The sequence below is a fragment of the Silurus aristotelis genome (genome assembly GCF_946808225.1).
Source record: "Silurus aristotelis genome assembly, chromosome: 2".
Classification (NCBI taxonomy): Eukaryota; Metazoa; Chordata; class Actinopteri; order Siluriformes; family Siluridae; genus Silurus; species Silurus aristotelis.
In genome coordinates, this window is record NC_139575.1 from 22,802,343 (window position 1) to 22,815,455 (window position 13,113).

At 39.7% G+C, this 13,113-nt stretch overlaps 1 protein-coding gene across 15 annotated transcripts in view; it reads right to left on the minus strand.

Moving 5' to 3' along the window:
• Positions 1 to 544: 544 nt before the first annotated feature.
• Positions 545 to 13,113, minus strand: part of r3hdm2 (R3H domain containing 2) — a 53,826-nt gene continuing 41,257 nt past the window's right edge. For 11 of the 15 annotated variants that reach the window (XM_083529179.1, XM_083529184.1, XM_083529178.1 and 8 more), the window contains 13 exons: positions 11,630 to 11,862; positions 11,034 to 11,251; positions 10,630 to 10,731; positions 8,370 to 8,648; positions 8,030 to 8,159; positions 6,866 to 7,026; positions 6,615 to 6,772; positions 6,376 to 6,476; positions 4,850 to 4,995; positions 3,902 to 4,046; positions 2,324 to 2,424; positions 2,105 to 2,189; positions 545 to 1,837 (listed from right to left, as the gene is read on the minus strand). In XM_083529179.1, the coding sequence (XP_083385305.1) occupies positions 1,479 to 1,837; positions 2,105 to 2,189; positions 2,324 to 2,424; positions 3,902 to 4,046; positions 4,850 to 4,995; positions 6,376 to 6,476; positions 6,615 to 6,772; positions 6,866 to 7,026; positions 8,030 to 8,159; positions 8,370 to 8,648; positions 10,630 to 10,731; positions 11,034 to 11,251; positions 11,630 to 11,862 (2,218 nt within the window). In that variant the 3' untranslated portion in view covers positions 545 to 1,478. The remainder of the gene's footprint in view (positions 1,838 to 2,104; positions 2,190 to 2,323; positions 2,425 to 3,901; positions 4,047 to 4,849; positions 4,996 to 6,375; positions 6,477 to 6,614; positions 6,773 to 6,865; positions 7,027 to 8,029; positions 8,160 to 8,369; positions 8,649 to 10,629; positions 10,732 to 11,033; positions 11,252 to 11,629; positions 11,863 to 13,113) is intronic. The other 4 variants (XM_083529181.1, XM_083529180.1, XM_083529183.1 and 1 more) reach the window with 1 other exon arrangement.

Below are 13,113 nucleotides of genomic sequence, written 5' to 3' on the forward strand. Positions count from 1 at the left end.
TCTGACATGCATTGTGATCTGGAAGGTCTTATATAGACAGGTGTGTGGCTTTCCTAAAATCAAGTCCAATCAGTATAATCAAACACAGCTGGACTCAAATGAAGGTGTAGAACCATCTCAAGGATGATCAGAAGAAATGGAAAGCAACTGAGTTAAATATATGAGTGTCACAGCAAAGGGTCTGAATACTTAGGACCATGTGATATTTCAGTTTTTCTTTTTTAATAAATCTGCAACAATGTCAACAATTCTGTGTTTTTCTGTCAGTATGGGGAGCTGTGTGTACATTCATGAGGAAGAAGAATGAACTTAAATGATTTTAGCAAATGGCTGCAATATAACAAAGAGTGAAAAATTTAAGGGGGTCTGAATACTTTCCGTACCCACTGTATGAATATTGCACATTATAATATTTGGAATTTTCAGACCGATCTTGAGGTGGGCTTAACTGTTCAACTAAGTTTCACAATATTTTGAATAATGTTCAGCAATTTAACCAGAGGTATTATAAATCATACATACACTTCAAAAACACACAACAGGATTCCTTTTTTTTTGTCTTCTTTTATATTTTTAAAAACAAACCAAAAAAAAACAAACAAAAAAAAACAGAATAAATGGAATTTACAGTAGACATTTGCAATCTTTGTGCACTTAAATACCTCAGATAACTTTCTGCACAGCTATCACAAAAAAAGATGCAGAACACAATGATAAAAAAAGGAAGGAATGAGGGATTGGGGAGGGGGGTGTGGAAAAGGGAGGAAAGACATGAATTAGGGCAGGTTGTAAAGGAACTTTAACTTATCCACCAGGGGGGAAAAATCACTGAATATATAGATTTCTTATAATCCTTACATCACTTATATAAATATATCGAACAAAAGAGGAACAATATTTCAATATTTTATCTGTGAGAGAGAGAAAGAGAGAGAGAGAGAGAGAGAGAGAGAGAGAGAGAGAGAGAGAGAGAGAGAGAGAGAATGAGGAAGAACAGCGCAGTACAGAAGTCCACAACAGCATTAAGGCAAACGGAAAAGCAAGGGAGAGGAACTCATCTTGAAAGTGCAGAGAAAGATCCAGAGGGAAACAGAGGCAAAGAGAAAGAGAGAAAGAGAGAGAGATTGAGAGAGAGAGAGAGAGAGAGAGAGAGAGAGAGAGAGAGAGAGAGAGAGAGAGAGAGAGGAGAGAGAGGGCATATGATGACTGAAGGAGGGCAGAAAGTAAAGAGAGATAGAATAAGATGGGGAGGAGCCTGTCCAACACCCTCTGTTCAGTGCATGGCTGTGTGTAAGTGTGTGTGCATCTGTGTACATAAGGAATTATATATACAGAGGTACAACAGAGGTACACATGCTTACGCGTGTTATGTCCTCTTTGCGTAATGATACAAAAACAAAGGACTGAGAAAATCAGTATGATCTCTTTCTTCTCTCCATTCTTCCACCACACTCCTCTCCCTCTCTCTCTCTCTGTCCTCACTGTGAACTGGCTCTCTCTAGTACGCGCAGGTCATAGTTCTTTTTGGCAGCGCGTAGTTTGAAAAGACTCCCTCCGCTGTTGTTAAGCTTAAAGGAAGCGCTTTGTGCAGCCATGGTGTTGGGGAACACTGCCACCACCGTGTAGAGGTGGGCTGGGTCGTGCGAGTCATACTTTCCTACTGCCCCACCCCCTCCAGCTCCATGCGCTGGGGCAATGCCAGGTCCCCGGGATGCCTGCGGCTCCTTCAGCCACTGGATCTTGGCCCCGCACATCGAGAGCTGGTTGAAGAGCTTCTCGGCCTCTGGACGAGAGATGCCCTCGGGCAGGTCTGTAACCTCCAGCACACGACTCACCACTGCACAGAGAAATGGGTTGATACTTTGAAGGCATGCATCAAGTGGCTGTGTCTGTGATAATCCACTTTTTTCTTTAACTTTCAAATTCAATTTCTGCAATGCAAGGGTGGATCTCAGCAACATAAACTCAGCCAGTCTGGATATAAATTTATAGACAAAATGTATTCACTGAATGGCAGAGGTACAGACGAGTGCTGTTATCTAATATTTTGGTCATATTGCTCTCATTGAAGAAGTTTCAGTTGTATTTTGTGTGTAGGGCATACCCACGTCAGTTGTTCCTAAATCTGTAGAGGCAGATTTCAGTGTCTGTTTCTTTCCTCTGGCTCCATGCTTGATCACTCCTGAGCTCTGCACACAGACACACACCATAAACATATAAACAACAGCGATGAGAAGAAAAGAGGGCGGATAAGTTACAAGCGTGTACATGCAACAAAAAAAATAATAATCGTTTAAGACCGTATATATGCATGCATGCTCACCTGGTGGGAGGTGTAGAAGGATTGGCTATGATTGTGCATGATGCTTGGAGGACACAAGCTGTACTGCAGAGGCTGCCCCAGTAACGAATAGCGGCCATCTCCTATATCATACACAGAAAGTGGTTAGGGTTTCTGAAGCAGGACCAAGGCAACATATTCAGGTCACACAATCAGTAGAGCAGTAGGGAAACCGGATTTAATATATTTGTATTTGTCTGTGTACAGTAAAACTTAATCAGGTCACACTGATCTGCTGGCTAGTAGGGTGACAGTGACACATGCAATTGATCTCTGGCATTATTCTGCACACGCCTGGTATGAGCGGTGGTCAGGATAATCTGATATTGCCGTGACTGGCATAACAACTATGAGAACATATATATATTTACATCTTATTGAAACTACACGGGAATGCGTATCTTTCTTCGAAGATAAAGACGTGATAGTGAGTACTGACCTGGGGTACTACAGTGTCAATTGCCTGCTTGTGTGAGTGTGTCTGAGGCAATATGTGCCTCTCTTTTTGTTTTTTGTTTTTTGCACTAATATGAGGTGGTATCAAAAAGTTTTAAGCCTAGATTCTAGATGCTTCAAGAGCAGAAGAACATAAATTGAAAACAAGAGATCTGAAAAACCTTCAACGAGCTCAAACCCCGAAAATCAAGTTAAAACCATTCAGTAACTTGTGCATGATGAACGTCAGAAAAACGTCAAACGGAACAATCGAGGCCTCCAAGTTTGTCCCCAGGCTGCTGACCCAGGAGCAGAAGGAACACCACAACAATGTCTGCCAAGAACTCTGTCCGTGTGCCATGTATAAGCCGGTCCTTCATGTCGACGATCATAACCAGTAACTAGACTTGGGTGTATGGGTATGACCCTGAGTCAAAGCAACAGTCTTCACAGTGGAAAAGCCCATCACCTTCATGACAAAAATACGAGGCAGGTCTGCAGCTTGACCAAGTGTATGCTTGTTGTCTTTTTTTGGCACTGGTTGCATTGTGCATCGAGAATTCTTCCCCAGGTGTATAAGGGAGGACATGTGTGGCATGTTAGTTTTAAAACTTTTTAATACCACCTTATGTGTACCATTACACACTTAACATGGATTTATTTTCCCACTAGGCATCTGCAAAACAATGAGCTGTGAATGCCTTAAAGTTATTAAAAAATAACAGCTAACATACGTCATCTTTTTGAGAAATAATACAGGCTCTTAGTCAACTACAGTAGTCATGAGCAAAGAATGGTCTATTGGAGGCTGACACGGTGCTGACTCTGCTCAATATGAGGACCACATGTCAATGCTAATATCTCAGGCATGATCAATCCATTGCAACTGTCAATTTTCTGGGAGAACAAGGAAACATGAGTCACAACACAGCATTTCAGATGGCACTCTGAACAGGTTATTAATAGTTTCCAAATAACAACCATCGTCAGTGTGTCATTTTATTATTTGCTGGGAATTAAAATGCGATTTCCCTTTCGTATATATTTATTTATGAATGAATAATCAATAAACGCAAAATAATTCCATCCTGGTGCATACATACTATGTAGTGAAACATGTGTTACCTTGTGAGGGTCCACCAGGCCGTGGAAACTGGGAAATGAGAGGCAGTGGGCCGAGCCCAGGACACACATTGCTTCCACTGCTCGATGGAGTGGGTGTGGGTGACTGAGTAGGAGATGCCAGAGGACTATTTAACTGAGTGCTGACCTGGGAAGGGAGAGAGAAATAGAATCAATCTCAAATATACCCTTGTGTTTACATCTGGTTAGATCAAAGCTCTTGAAGATCAAAGTTAGATGTTCCACACTGTACTGGTCTCCTTTTATTCTTTGTTGATTCATTTTTCCATTATTCCTTTATCCCTTAAATACTAATCATAATATTTTGTTCTTTTTGATGGTCTTTTATCATTTCGGTTGCAAAACTGCCATCTTGAATAAGATAAATAAATAATGATGATTAGTTGACTCAGCGCAGTGCTCAGCATTGTGACTATTTTTTATTCAGACTCATTTCTCCATTAATTGTATTCATCTTTGTACAGGTTGCAGTATTTGCTATTCAATTTCTATTTTCTTAGGAATCAGATAGTGAGACAGACATTTAAACATAAATAAAAGCAAGCAAGTTTTCACACTAGGGTACCCCTAGAACATTTGGGCCAAATGTTCTGCTTATCAGACATGGTTTACCATAAGGGCATATTGTGCTTAGTATGGCCTGTTCAGCCATGTCTCTGACAATGCTGGAGTTGTACTGAAACACTGTTTAACATCACTTACAGTACACATATACAGAAGATATGCTTAATTACACAAAATGTGAAAGAAATAATCAATTTCTGTGTATTATATACATCAGGTGACTACTTCATTCATCCCAAAAAATTTTAAATGCTTACAGGCGAAGGGTCTACTAAAATTAGAACATGAAATGTATAATGTGTATTTAGGCTGCCTATGAATATAAGTAGGTGCTTGTGGCTTATTATTATTAAAGCTGTGTAATACCTGTTGCTCAGGTTTGCTGGGTCTCTGTTCCACACTGTAATACTTGCAAGGATTCCACTGCACCATGGGAGGATTCTGGGTAGGCTGTGGCCCATTTGGAACACTCAATTGCATCACCATAACGCTTGTACCAGGAGGTGGCACTCCTAATCGCACACAGATTAGAATAAGCAATTAATGCGAACACTACTTTAAAGAAATCCAGTTCAGAATTGTCTTCATGGTGCTGCAAACGAAGCATTCATAATGAGCTGCATTCATAACCGAGTAATACATCAGCAGTGGACCACACATTGCTGGATCAGTTCTCTTTTGCTTGTATAAATATTATATCTGATTGAATTATCTAAAATATCTAAAAAAAAAAAAAAAAAAAATTACATTTTGATGTACAAAAAAATAAATAAATAAACTATTTATCTACTGATGTAAGCAGAATTGACACGAAAACACTTTTCCATGGCAGTATGGCTAAGCATATACCTGAGATCAGACACCTGACGAAACTAGATGAAATTGGGTGAAAGGTAAAACGGTCTATTTGTGACAAAGATCATGGCAATGACCACTATTACTTCTTTGACCTCATAAGGTCAGCATATGCTGTACCAGGTTCAATAAGTTTACAACACGGTACAAGACTGCAGTAAATATTTGTCAAACTCTCACTCACGGGCTCTCAAACTGGAATACCCTTTAAGATATTTTATACAAGTTCTGAGTTTGCAGTATATAATTCATTCGAATTGAGGATACTATATTGTTATTACATTAATTTAGGTCTTTCATATGTACCTCTTAGCATGTGTAATGCCTGGTATATAGCTGAATGGGCGTTGATATTTGTTTGGATTTAGATCGCCGACAGTTTTAGCTACACAAAAGGAGAGTGACAACAAGGTGATTTTAGAAGATGCAGAGCTCATGATAATTGTGCTGCAAGATGCCAATCTATTTACGGTTGGTGGCTGGATCAGGCTCAATATGATGAAGTAAATGTTTTGCAGTAGGACAGTCTGTCCTTCACGTGATGTTTGATGGAGCCAAAAAAGCTGAAACTGGTTCCAGCCAACAACAATGAGCAGATTTAACCATTTATGGGCCAGCATGCAAAATGAGTATCTTTGGCTGATGTATAACAAATTGTAAATAGTTGTTCTCACTGTGTACACAAATCTTGTAAGAACACCCTTTATCCGATTAGGAAGAATTGATTTGGTCAATAGAATTTGTTGACCAAGGACTGAGGTATGTAAACATTTAAAAATAAGTAAAGTAAGTGCTATATGATAAATCTATGGTAATGGTTTAAACATGTCAGTTTTAAATAACCAGTACATATCTACTTATAAAACTGATAATAAAAAAAATAAAAACATAATATCCAGAGAAACCAGTATAACCATTACATGTAATTTCTTGAATTTGTCATGTTTTCTGGGAGCTTGCATTATACACTGATTAATTTCGATACTAATAAAAAATGCAATGCTAACCAAGTAAAAACAGCCAACTTATTCCTTTACCTGAATACTGCTGCTGTATCTGCTGAGGACTGCAGGGGGAAGGGGATTGAGTCATCTGGTACTGATCTGTACTGGGAGGCTGCAGGTAGCCCACAGATGGACTGGAATGTGTATACATAAATCCACACATATACATACATATAAATTCAGAATATGGCACAAATGCACATATTATATATACAATAGATAATACAGATTAGTAAAAAGTCTTATGTAAGCTTTCTATTGCTTTTCATTACCTTGTGCTGTTCTGTTGCGTCGGCGTCAGGACACTGTAGTACACTGGCATAGGTGGGGCTGCTGGCATTGCACCCTGAACAGACTGGCTAACAGGCACCATGACAGGCTGCTGGTACTGCTGCTGCACCACAGGCTGGGTTTCATTAGCTACAGGCACCTGGGTAAGCAAAAGGGTGGTCGGTACAATAAGGTTTCTGTATTCTGTATGCCTGTACAAGAGTATTTCCACATGCACATGCAACACACTTACCTGATAGGAGGGAATAGGTGTGTACTGTACCACCATGCCTTGTATCTGTCCACTCATGCCAGGACGTTGAGAATTCATGATAGTGGCACTCTGCGGCTGCTGAACTCCCATCATTCCCTGGTATGCTGGCTGCTGACTGGCCATGATGGGCTGAAGAGGAGCTGATTAGAAAAAAGACAAATCCAGATTAATAAGGAATAAGAAAAACTCAATTCCTGATGATAATAATTAGCATAAGAAAACACCGTAAACAAACATAGTAAACGTTTTAAATATATGTCTAACAAATAATAAAAAGTCAACAGTACTTTCCATTTGGAAATCCAATGCATTGGCAGGTTTGCTCTGATATTTGTAGCTTTATTTTTCCCCTTTAGTCAGTCTTTTATACATATCATTGGCCAGACAACCAGCAATATTGGGAAAAAACACGATTTCGCTCTGCTGTCAATTTTCAAAGTATTTAAAAGCAAAAAATAATTTATTTTTACTTGTTATAAAACAAAAAAACTAAAAACATTATTAGTTATTAAAGTCACAATTGCAAAAACAAAGTCGGAATTAGGCCAAATAAATTTAACGTGGCGGAAACGGGCTCACATAGGAGACACTATACAGTCCATATAAAGTTGTTTTTTTTAGTTTTCACAGATCATCTTGTATACAATTTCAGCAATTAAAAAAACAAAACAAAAGGAAAGCAATTACTTGTTCATTTTAAGAGACCATCCTATTTTCTCCTGTATATGTAGTTTTGCTCTTTAATAAAGAAAAAGCACTTCTTATCCGATTACTTGATCAATCGTAGGAATAATCGGTAGAATACTCTATTATTAATATAATCGATAGCTACAGCCCTAGTGCAAGGGCGTTAGCTCCCTATTATGCTCATTTATATATTCCAAATACTGAATTATGTGCATAGAATATGTCTTTACCACCCAAAGTAGTGATGAGATGGGAAATGAAACTTTGGACAGCAGGGAAAATAATGTTTGTGCAGACTGTAAATTGGTTTACCCTATTATATTATTACATTTTATTAAACTATATGTAAACATCTTTGATCCCTTATAAGATCATGGCATTAATAAGAACATTTTAATATGTAGAAAATATGAAAAAATCTAAAAATAAAACCAAACAGATTCAGAAGAGACTGACCAGAGGGTTGTGCTGGCGGTGGCATGGGCTGAGTACGCTGAGCAGGATACGACACCTGGTGAGATATGGACCTGTACTGTTGTCCTGAACTTGGATACTGTCCACCAGTAGAATAATACTGCACCTGGATCTGAGAAGAAAGAAAGAAAAATGAAGAACACCGACATCCTCACACAAACCCATACTGCATTGTTCATTGAAATTCTTGAATGAAGGAGTTGTTGACTGCTTGTACATAATAAAAAAAAAAAAAATAACTTCCCTCCTTAGAATGGTTTAACATTTCTAAACAGCACCCATTTAAAAAATACACTGCCAAAGCTGTATGTTTAAGGTGCACCTGCTGAGGAGGTGGAGGGGGCTGCATGTAGCCCTGTGCAGGCGGAGCTGTCTGAAGGACGGGCTGAGTTTGGGGTGGAGCTTGTGGAGGTGGGTGTGGATGGGCTGTGGGCGGCTGGTAGCTGGATGGAGGAGGGGCAATAATGTAGCTTGGCTGTGGAGGAGGATGCTGGGATAACACAGGAGGTGGAGGCTGATAGAGTCCTGGTGGCTCTGGAGCTTCACTGGAGCCCTGGCGGCTCAGAGACATTTGTCCAAAACCTGGAGTCAACTCATCAGCCTGGGAAGGAGGGGTTTGGGGTAGGTGGGGAGGGGTTTGTGGGGGACAGGGAACACAAACACTAAGTATGTACACAAAATGTTTCACTATACACGTTTTAAGTATACTTTCAAATGTACACCAATCTGTAATATTTGGAAAGCAAACCTGATCTTCTATAAAACTACAAACAATGAGAAAACCACCTGGCTGTTCTTGTCTAATAAGATTTTACCCCCTACAGGAAGTCCCCAAGATACGATGGTTCGACTTTACGATGGCGATACGAAAATATTTACATTTTCGTAGGATATGTTGGGACGCTAGTGAGGATGTGCGCATCTCCTGCCCTATGAGATGCCTTACTCTCACCAGCGGTCGAGACTACAGTTATCTCTGTTAGAGTGCACATATTTTTTCCTTTATTCTGTGTTTTAAAGGCCAATTTTAGCCCCTGTTTTATCTGCATCGCTGGACACTGAAAAAGAATGCGTCTGGCTCCACCTGCGGACCGGCGCTCGTCCCCACACGCCCGCACTGGTGCTCGTACACAACCCCTGATGCCACATACATATATACACTACAAAGTTTATACATTTAATGTAAATTGCTCTGTTTTGCTAAATGATGTACTGTAATTTGTTAAATTATTAGCAAATAACAGTATACTACACCATACTGGTCAACGTTCTTTAGGATTCCTGGGTCGGCCAGGCCATATCTCGACTTACTGCATTTTCAAGTAACGATGGGGCCATTGTAATACATCTCCATCGTAAGTCGGGGACTGCCTGTATTTATCACTTAATACACCCACAAACACAAGAAACAAAAAAAGTGTTTTTTTTTCTTTATTATTATTTTTAACATCTTACATTCTTGCTGGAGACATCCAAACTATGAAAGAACATATATGGAATTACCATTAAAAAAAAATTTCAAAAAGAGACCCAACACAGTATATGTTTTCCATTCACAAATTTTGTTCACTTTTGACATTTTGTGCCTTCTTTATGTGCTTTAGATCATCAGTTGCCTTGTGCAGAGGTAAGGTTGAGTACAGAGTCAATAGCCCCAATAGTGCTACAACAACTACTGTACAAATCCATAGTATGACAAACAGTTTGGTAAAGAGAAAAGACAGTTCATCGTTAGTTTAAGAGATGAAGGTCAGTTAATCCGAAAAATCTCAAGATATTTACATTTTGCAGTTGCTGCAAAAACCCAATTTAAATCTGAGATGATTTGGGATGGGTTGGACAGAGTAAAGGAAAAGCAGCCAACAAGTACTCAACACCTCTGGCAACTCCTTCAAGATTGTTGGAAAACCATTCCAGGTGACTAGATCATGAGGCTGACTGAGAGATTGCCAAGAGTGTGCAAAGCTGTTATCAAAGCAAAAGGTATCTATGTTGAAGAAACAAAAATTTAACATTCTGGTGAATAAATTCCATATTTGTTCGGTCATAATTTCAGTGTCTTCACTAGTAATATACAATTTTATATATAAAATAAGAAAACGTGCCCAAGCTTTTTGACTAATAGTGTATATACACATATTACACAAAATATACATATATTTTTGTGTGTGTTTGTGGAATCGGGAGAAATGCGAAATCCTTAATAAGGTCAGAACTTCCGATGTACAGCTGAAAAATGATAAAGGAAAATAATTATAGCATAGAGTCAGAATATTTGTTGTTATCTGCTCCAACTGTCAACTGTTACGCTCCGCAATTAATTAACACAAAAAAAGGTTATAATTCAGACCCGATTGTGATGCTCTTTACATACCAAATATACCCAAATAGCCTAATATCTATTACCCATCACAAAGAGACAAGAAGAACGTTCAGAAAATAGATCAAGTGAAAGAGACAGATATAAAGAAGATGAAAAGTGGGGATAAAGTGTTGTGCTGTTTAAAAAACTGGAGCTTATGCCACAGTAAGAAATGAGGACATAGCAGAAAAAATGTAAAGCAGGAAAGAGTAATTAGTACCAAGTTATACTGCTGAGAAGGAGAAACAGGCAGGATGACCTGAGGGCAGGAGGTGCTGGAGTATGTTACAGGTTGTGGAGCAGGCTGCAGAGATGCCACTGGCTGAATACAGTCAAGGGGAAAGAGAAGTGCGAGAGATAAACAAAGAGAGAGCATAAGGGAAAAAAGGAGACAGGAGAAAACATTTTTGATTTTAAAGGGACCAACAAAGAAGGAATAAAAAAAAAAAAAAAAAAAAAAAAGAAAAGAAAAACAGGTAGTAAAGTAAAATATACCAACAAGCAATTCTCATGACTAGGTTAATAAAAAAATATCTTAAAATATAAATATACAATAAACCAACAGCAAAATCACAAAGTGTGTTGGATTGTGTACTTATTTCCCTTAAAGGCCCACTGACTCACCTGTGGCAGCATGTGATTGTGGCTATGGCTGCCGATGGGGTGCTGTGGGTGAGATAGTGTGTGAGTGTGAGTAGGGGTGGGCAGCAGAGCAGCTTGTGGAGGTGGTGGTGGAGCTTGGCTCTGAGGAACATTGGAGGGGCAGCCCGATGGGCAGGGCAGGAGCGTGCGGCTCTGTTGAAGTGGCTGAGGGCAAGCCTCTGTGGTTACAAGAGGAAGACCTGCAAAATAAATCTTAAAATCTTAGTGTTGGATTTTGGAATGTCCTCTTTACAAAGGTGGGTCAAATCAGTAATGCTGGTGAGCTTTACATGCTCCTGCAGGATTTACTCTACAATCCAGAACTCATTCCATTCCAACTTTACACAGTTGAAGAGTGACCTGTGGGCCACTCTCTGGGTTACATGTTCTATTAATGAATACTCAACTGCAGAGGGAATGAACCCCTCAACAGCTGCAATTTACCTCTCAGGCACCAGAGGGCTCTAGATATTAGATGTACGAAGAGACAGAACTGTAGCAAAATACTAGTTCTCTGTGTATGTGTGTGTGTATGTGTGTGTGTGTGTGTGTGTGCGCGTGTGTGCGTGCGTGCATACCGGTGCGTGAGCCCCTGGCACTGCCCTGTGAGCCTTTGCTACCCAGACTGTCTCCGCGTGTGAGGATGGAGATGCCGCTGAAGCTGCTGGCCTTAGTAACGGGAGGCCGGAGTGTGCGGTTTGAGCTGTCAGAGTCTGTGCTACTCCAGGGTCGTGGTTCCAGACTCTTCATATCGCTGTCAGTGCTGCTTTGACGACTGCTTGAAGGCCGACTCGAGTTTTCTTTATTCCCCCTGCAGAACGAGCCAGCAGAACGGGAGCGAGAGAAAGAACAGGAGGGGAAAGGGGGAAGAGGAAGCCAAAGCATAAAGGAACAGGATGAAAGAAACGAGACCACCTTATTTGTGTAATACTAATAAGGCCAGAGGTACAAAAGCTACAAGTTCTACAATGATGCACTTGAATCAAGTTCATGTTTCATTTTAAAAGGAAGAAATCAGACATATTGTACACATACACAACATACATCTTTACATATATATACACACACATGGCTACGAATAAACAACAAGGTGAAGTATCAGCATCTCCGAGGATTACCTGAAAACTATATTTACATTGGACAAGGCCCCAGTTACACAAACCACTCAAGATGCACACTTGGTAAATGCCAAGAAATTGAGTATTGTCAAAGCAAGCAACACAAACCGGACAACATTAAACACAATCAAATCACACACAAACAGGAAACAAATACACACATATAAACAATTGATTATTAACACAAACTCATGCCCTTTGAACACTTGAAATAGAAGCAACACAAAAAAACAATGGAAACATTCACACATACCACTGCTAGGATGCACACTTATTGTCTGTGTGCTACACTGTCTCTTTAGACAGGAGCAGCCACCATGAAAAATTTGTCAAGAAAGTCACAAACAGCCAGATAACTCTATATTATTTTTCGGGAGCTGCCCAGGCCTGGATTCGTCTGGGGTTTGTTGTTTTTTTTTCCACCTTAAAATCAATGTATTATCATTTTCAGATTATAACTGGGGAATCAATTCATTTCCAATCATGGTCCCTACTTTCACTCGACCAAGACACTGCAAACCCCTTTAGTTAGTTCTCACACAGAGACCACCTGCTGTATCCCCTACTAGTTACTTCGCAATCATGTAAACACACTTACCTGAAAATATCTGAACTACTCAATGTTGGTCTTTATCCTAGTGCTCTTAGGGCTCCTGGAATTGGCCATAAAATGAGTCAATATTCGATACTCACAGAATACTGCATTCTGTAGCACCACCAGTCTATGGCATGAAGTCATTTGTAATGAACAGTGAACGGTACAGATTAAACTGAGCTAGCTGTATATTACAGTGACATGCCCGAGTTGGTAGTGCTTATAAACTCACTCCTTAAATTTTTGGATTACAATTTGGTGTCAGGGACACTATATGCACGTTTACAAACACAAATAATTCAGCAGTACGGAATAGAAACTACATGAATCTCTAACACAAGTATGCCAA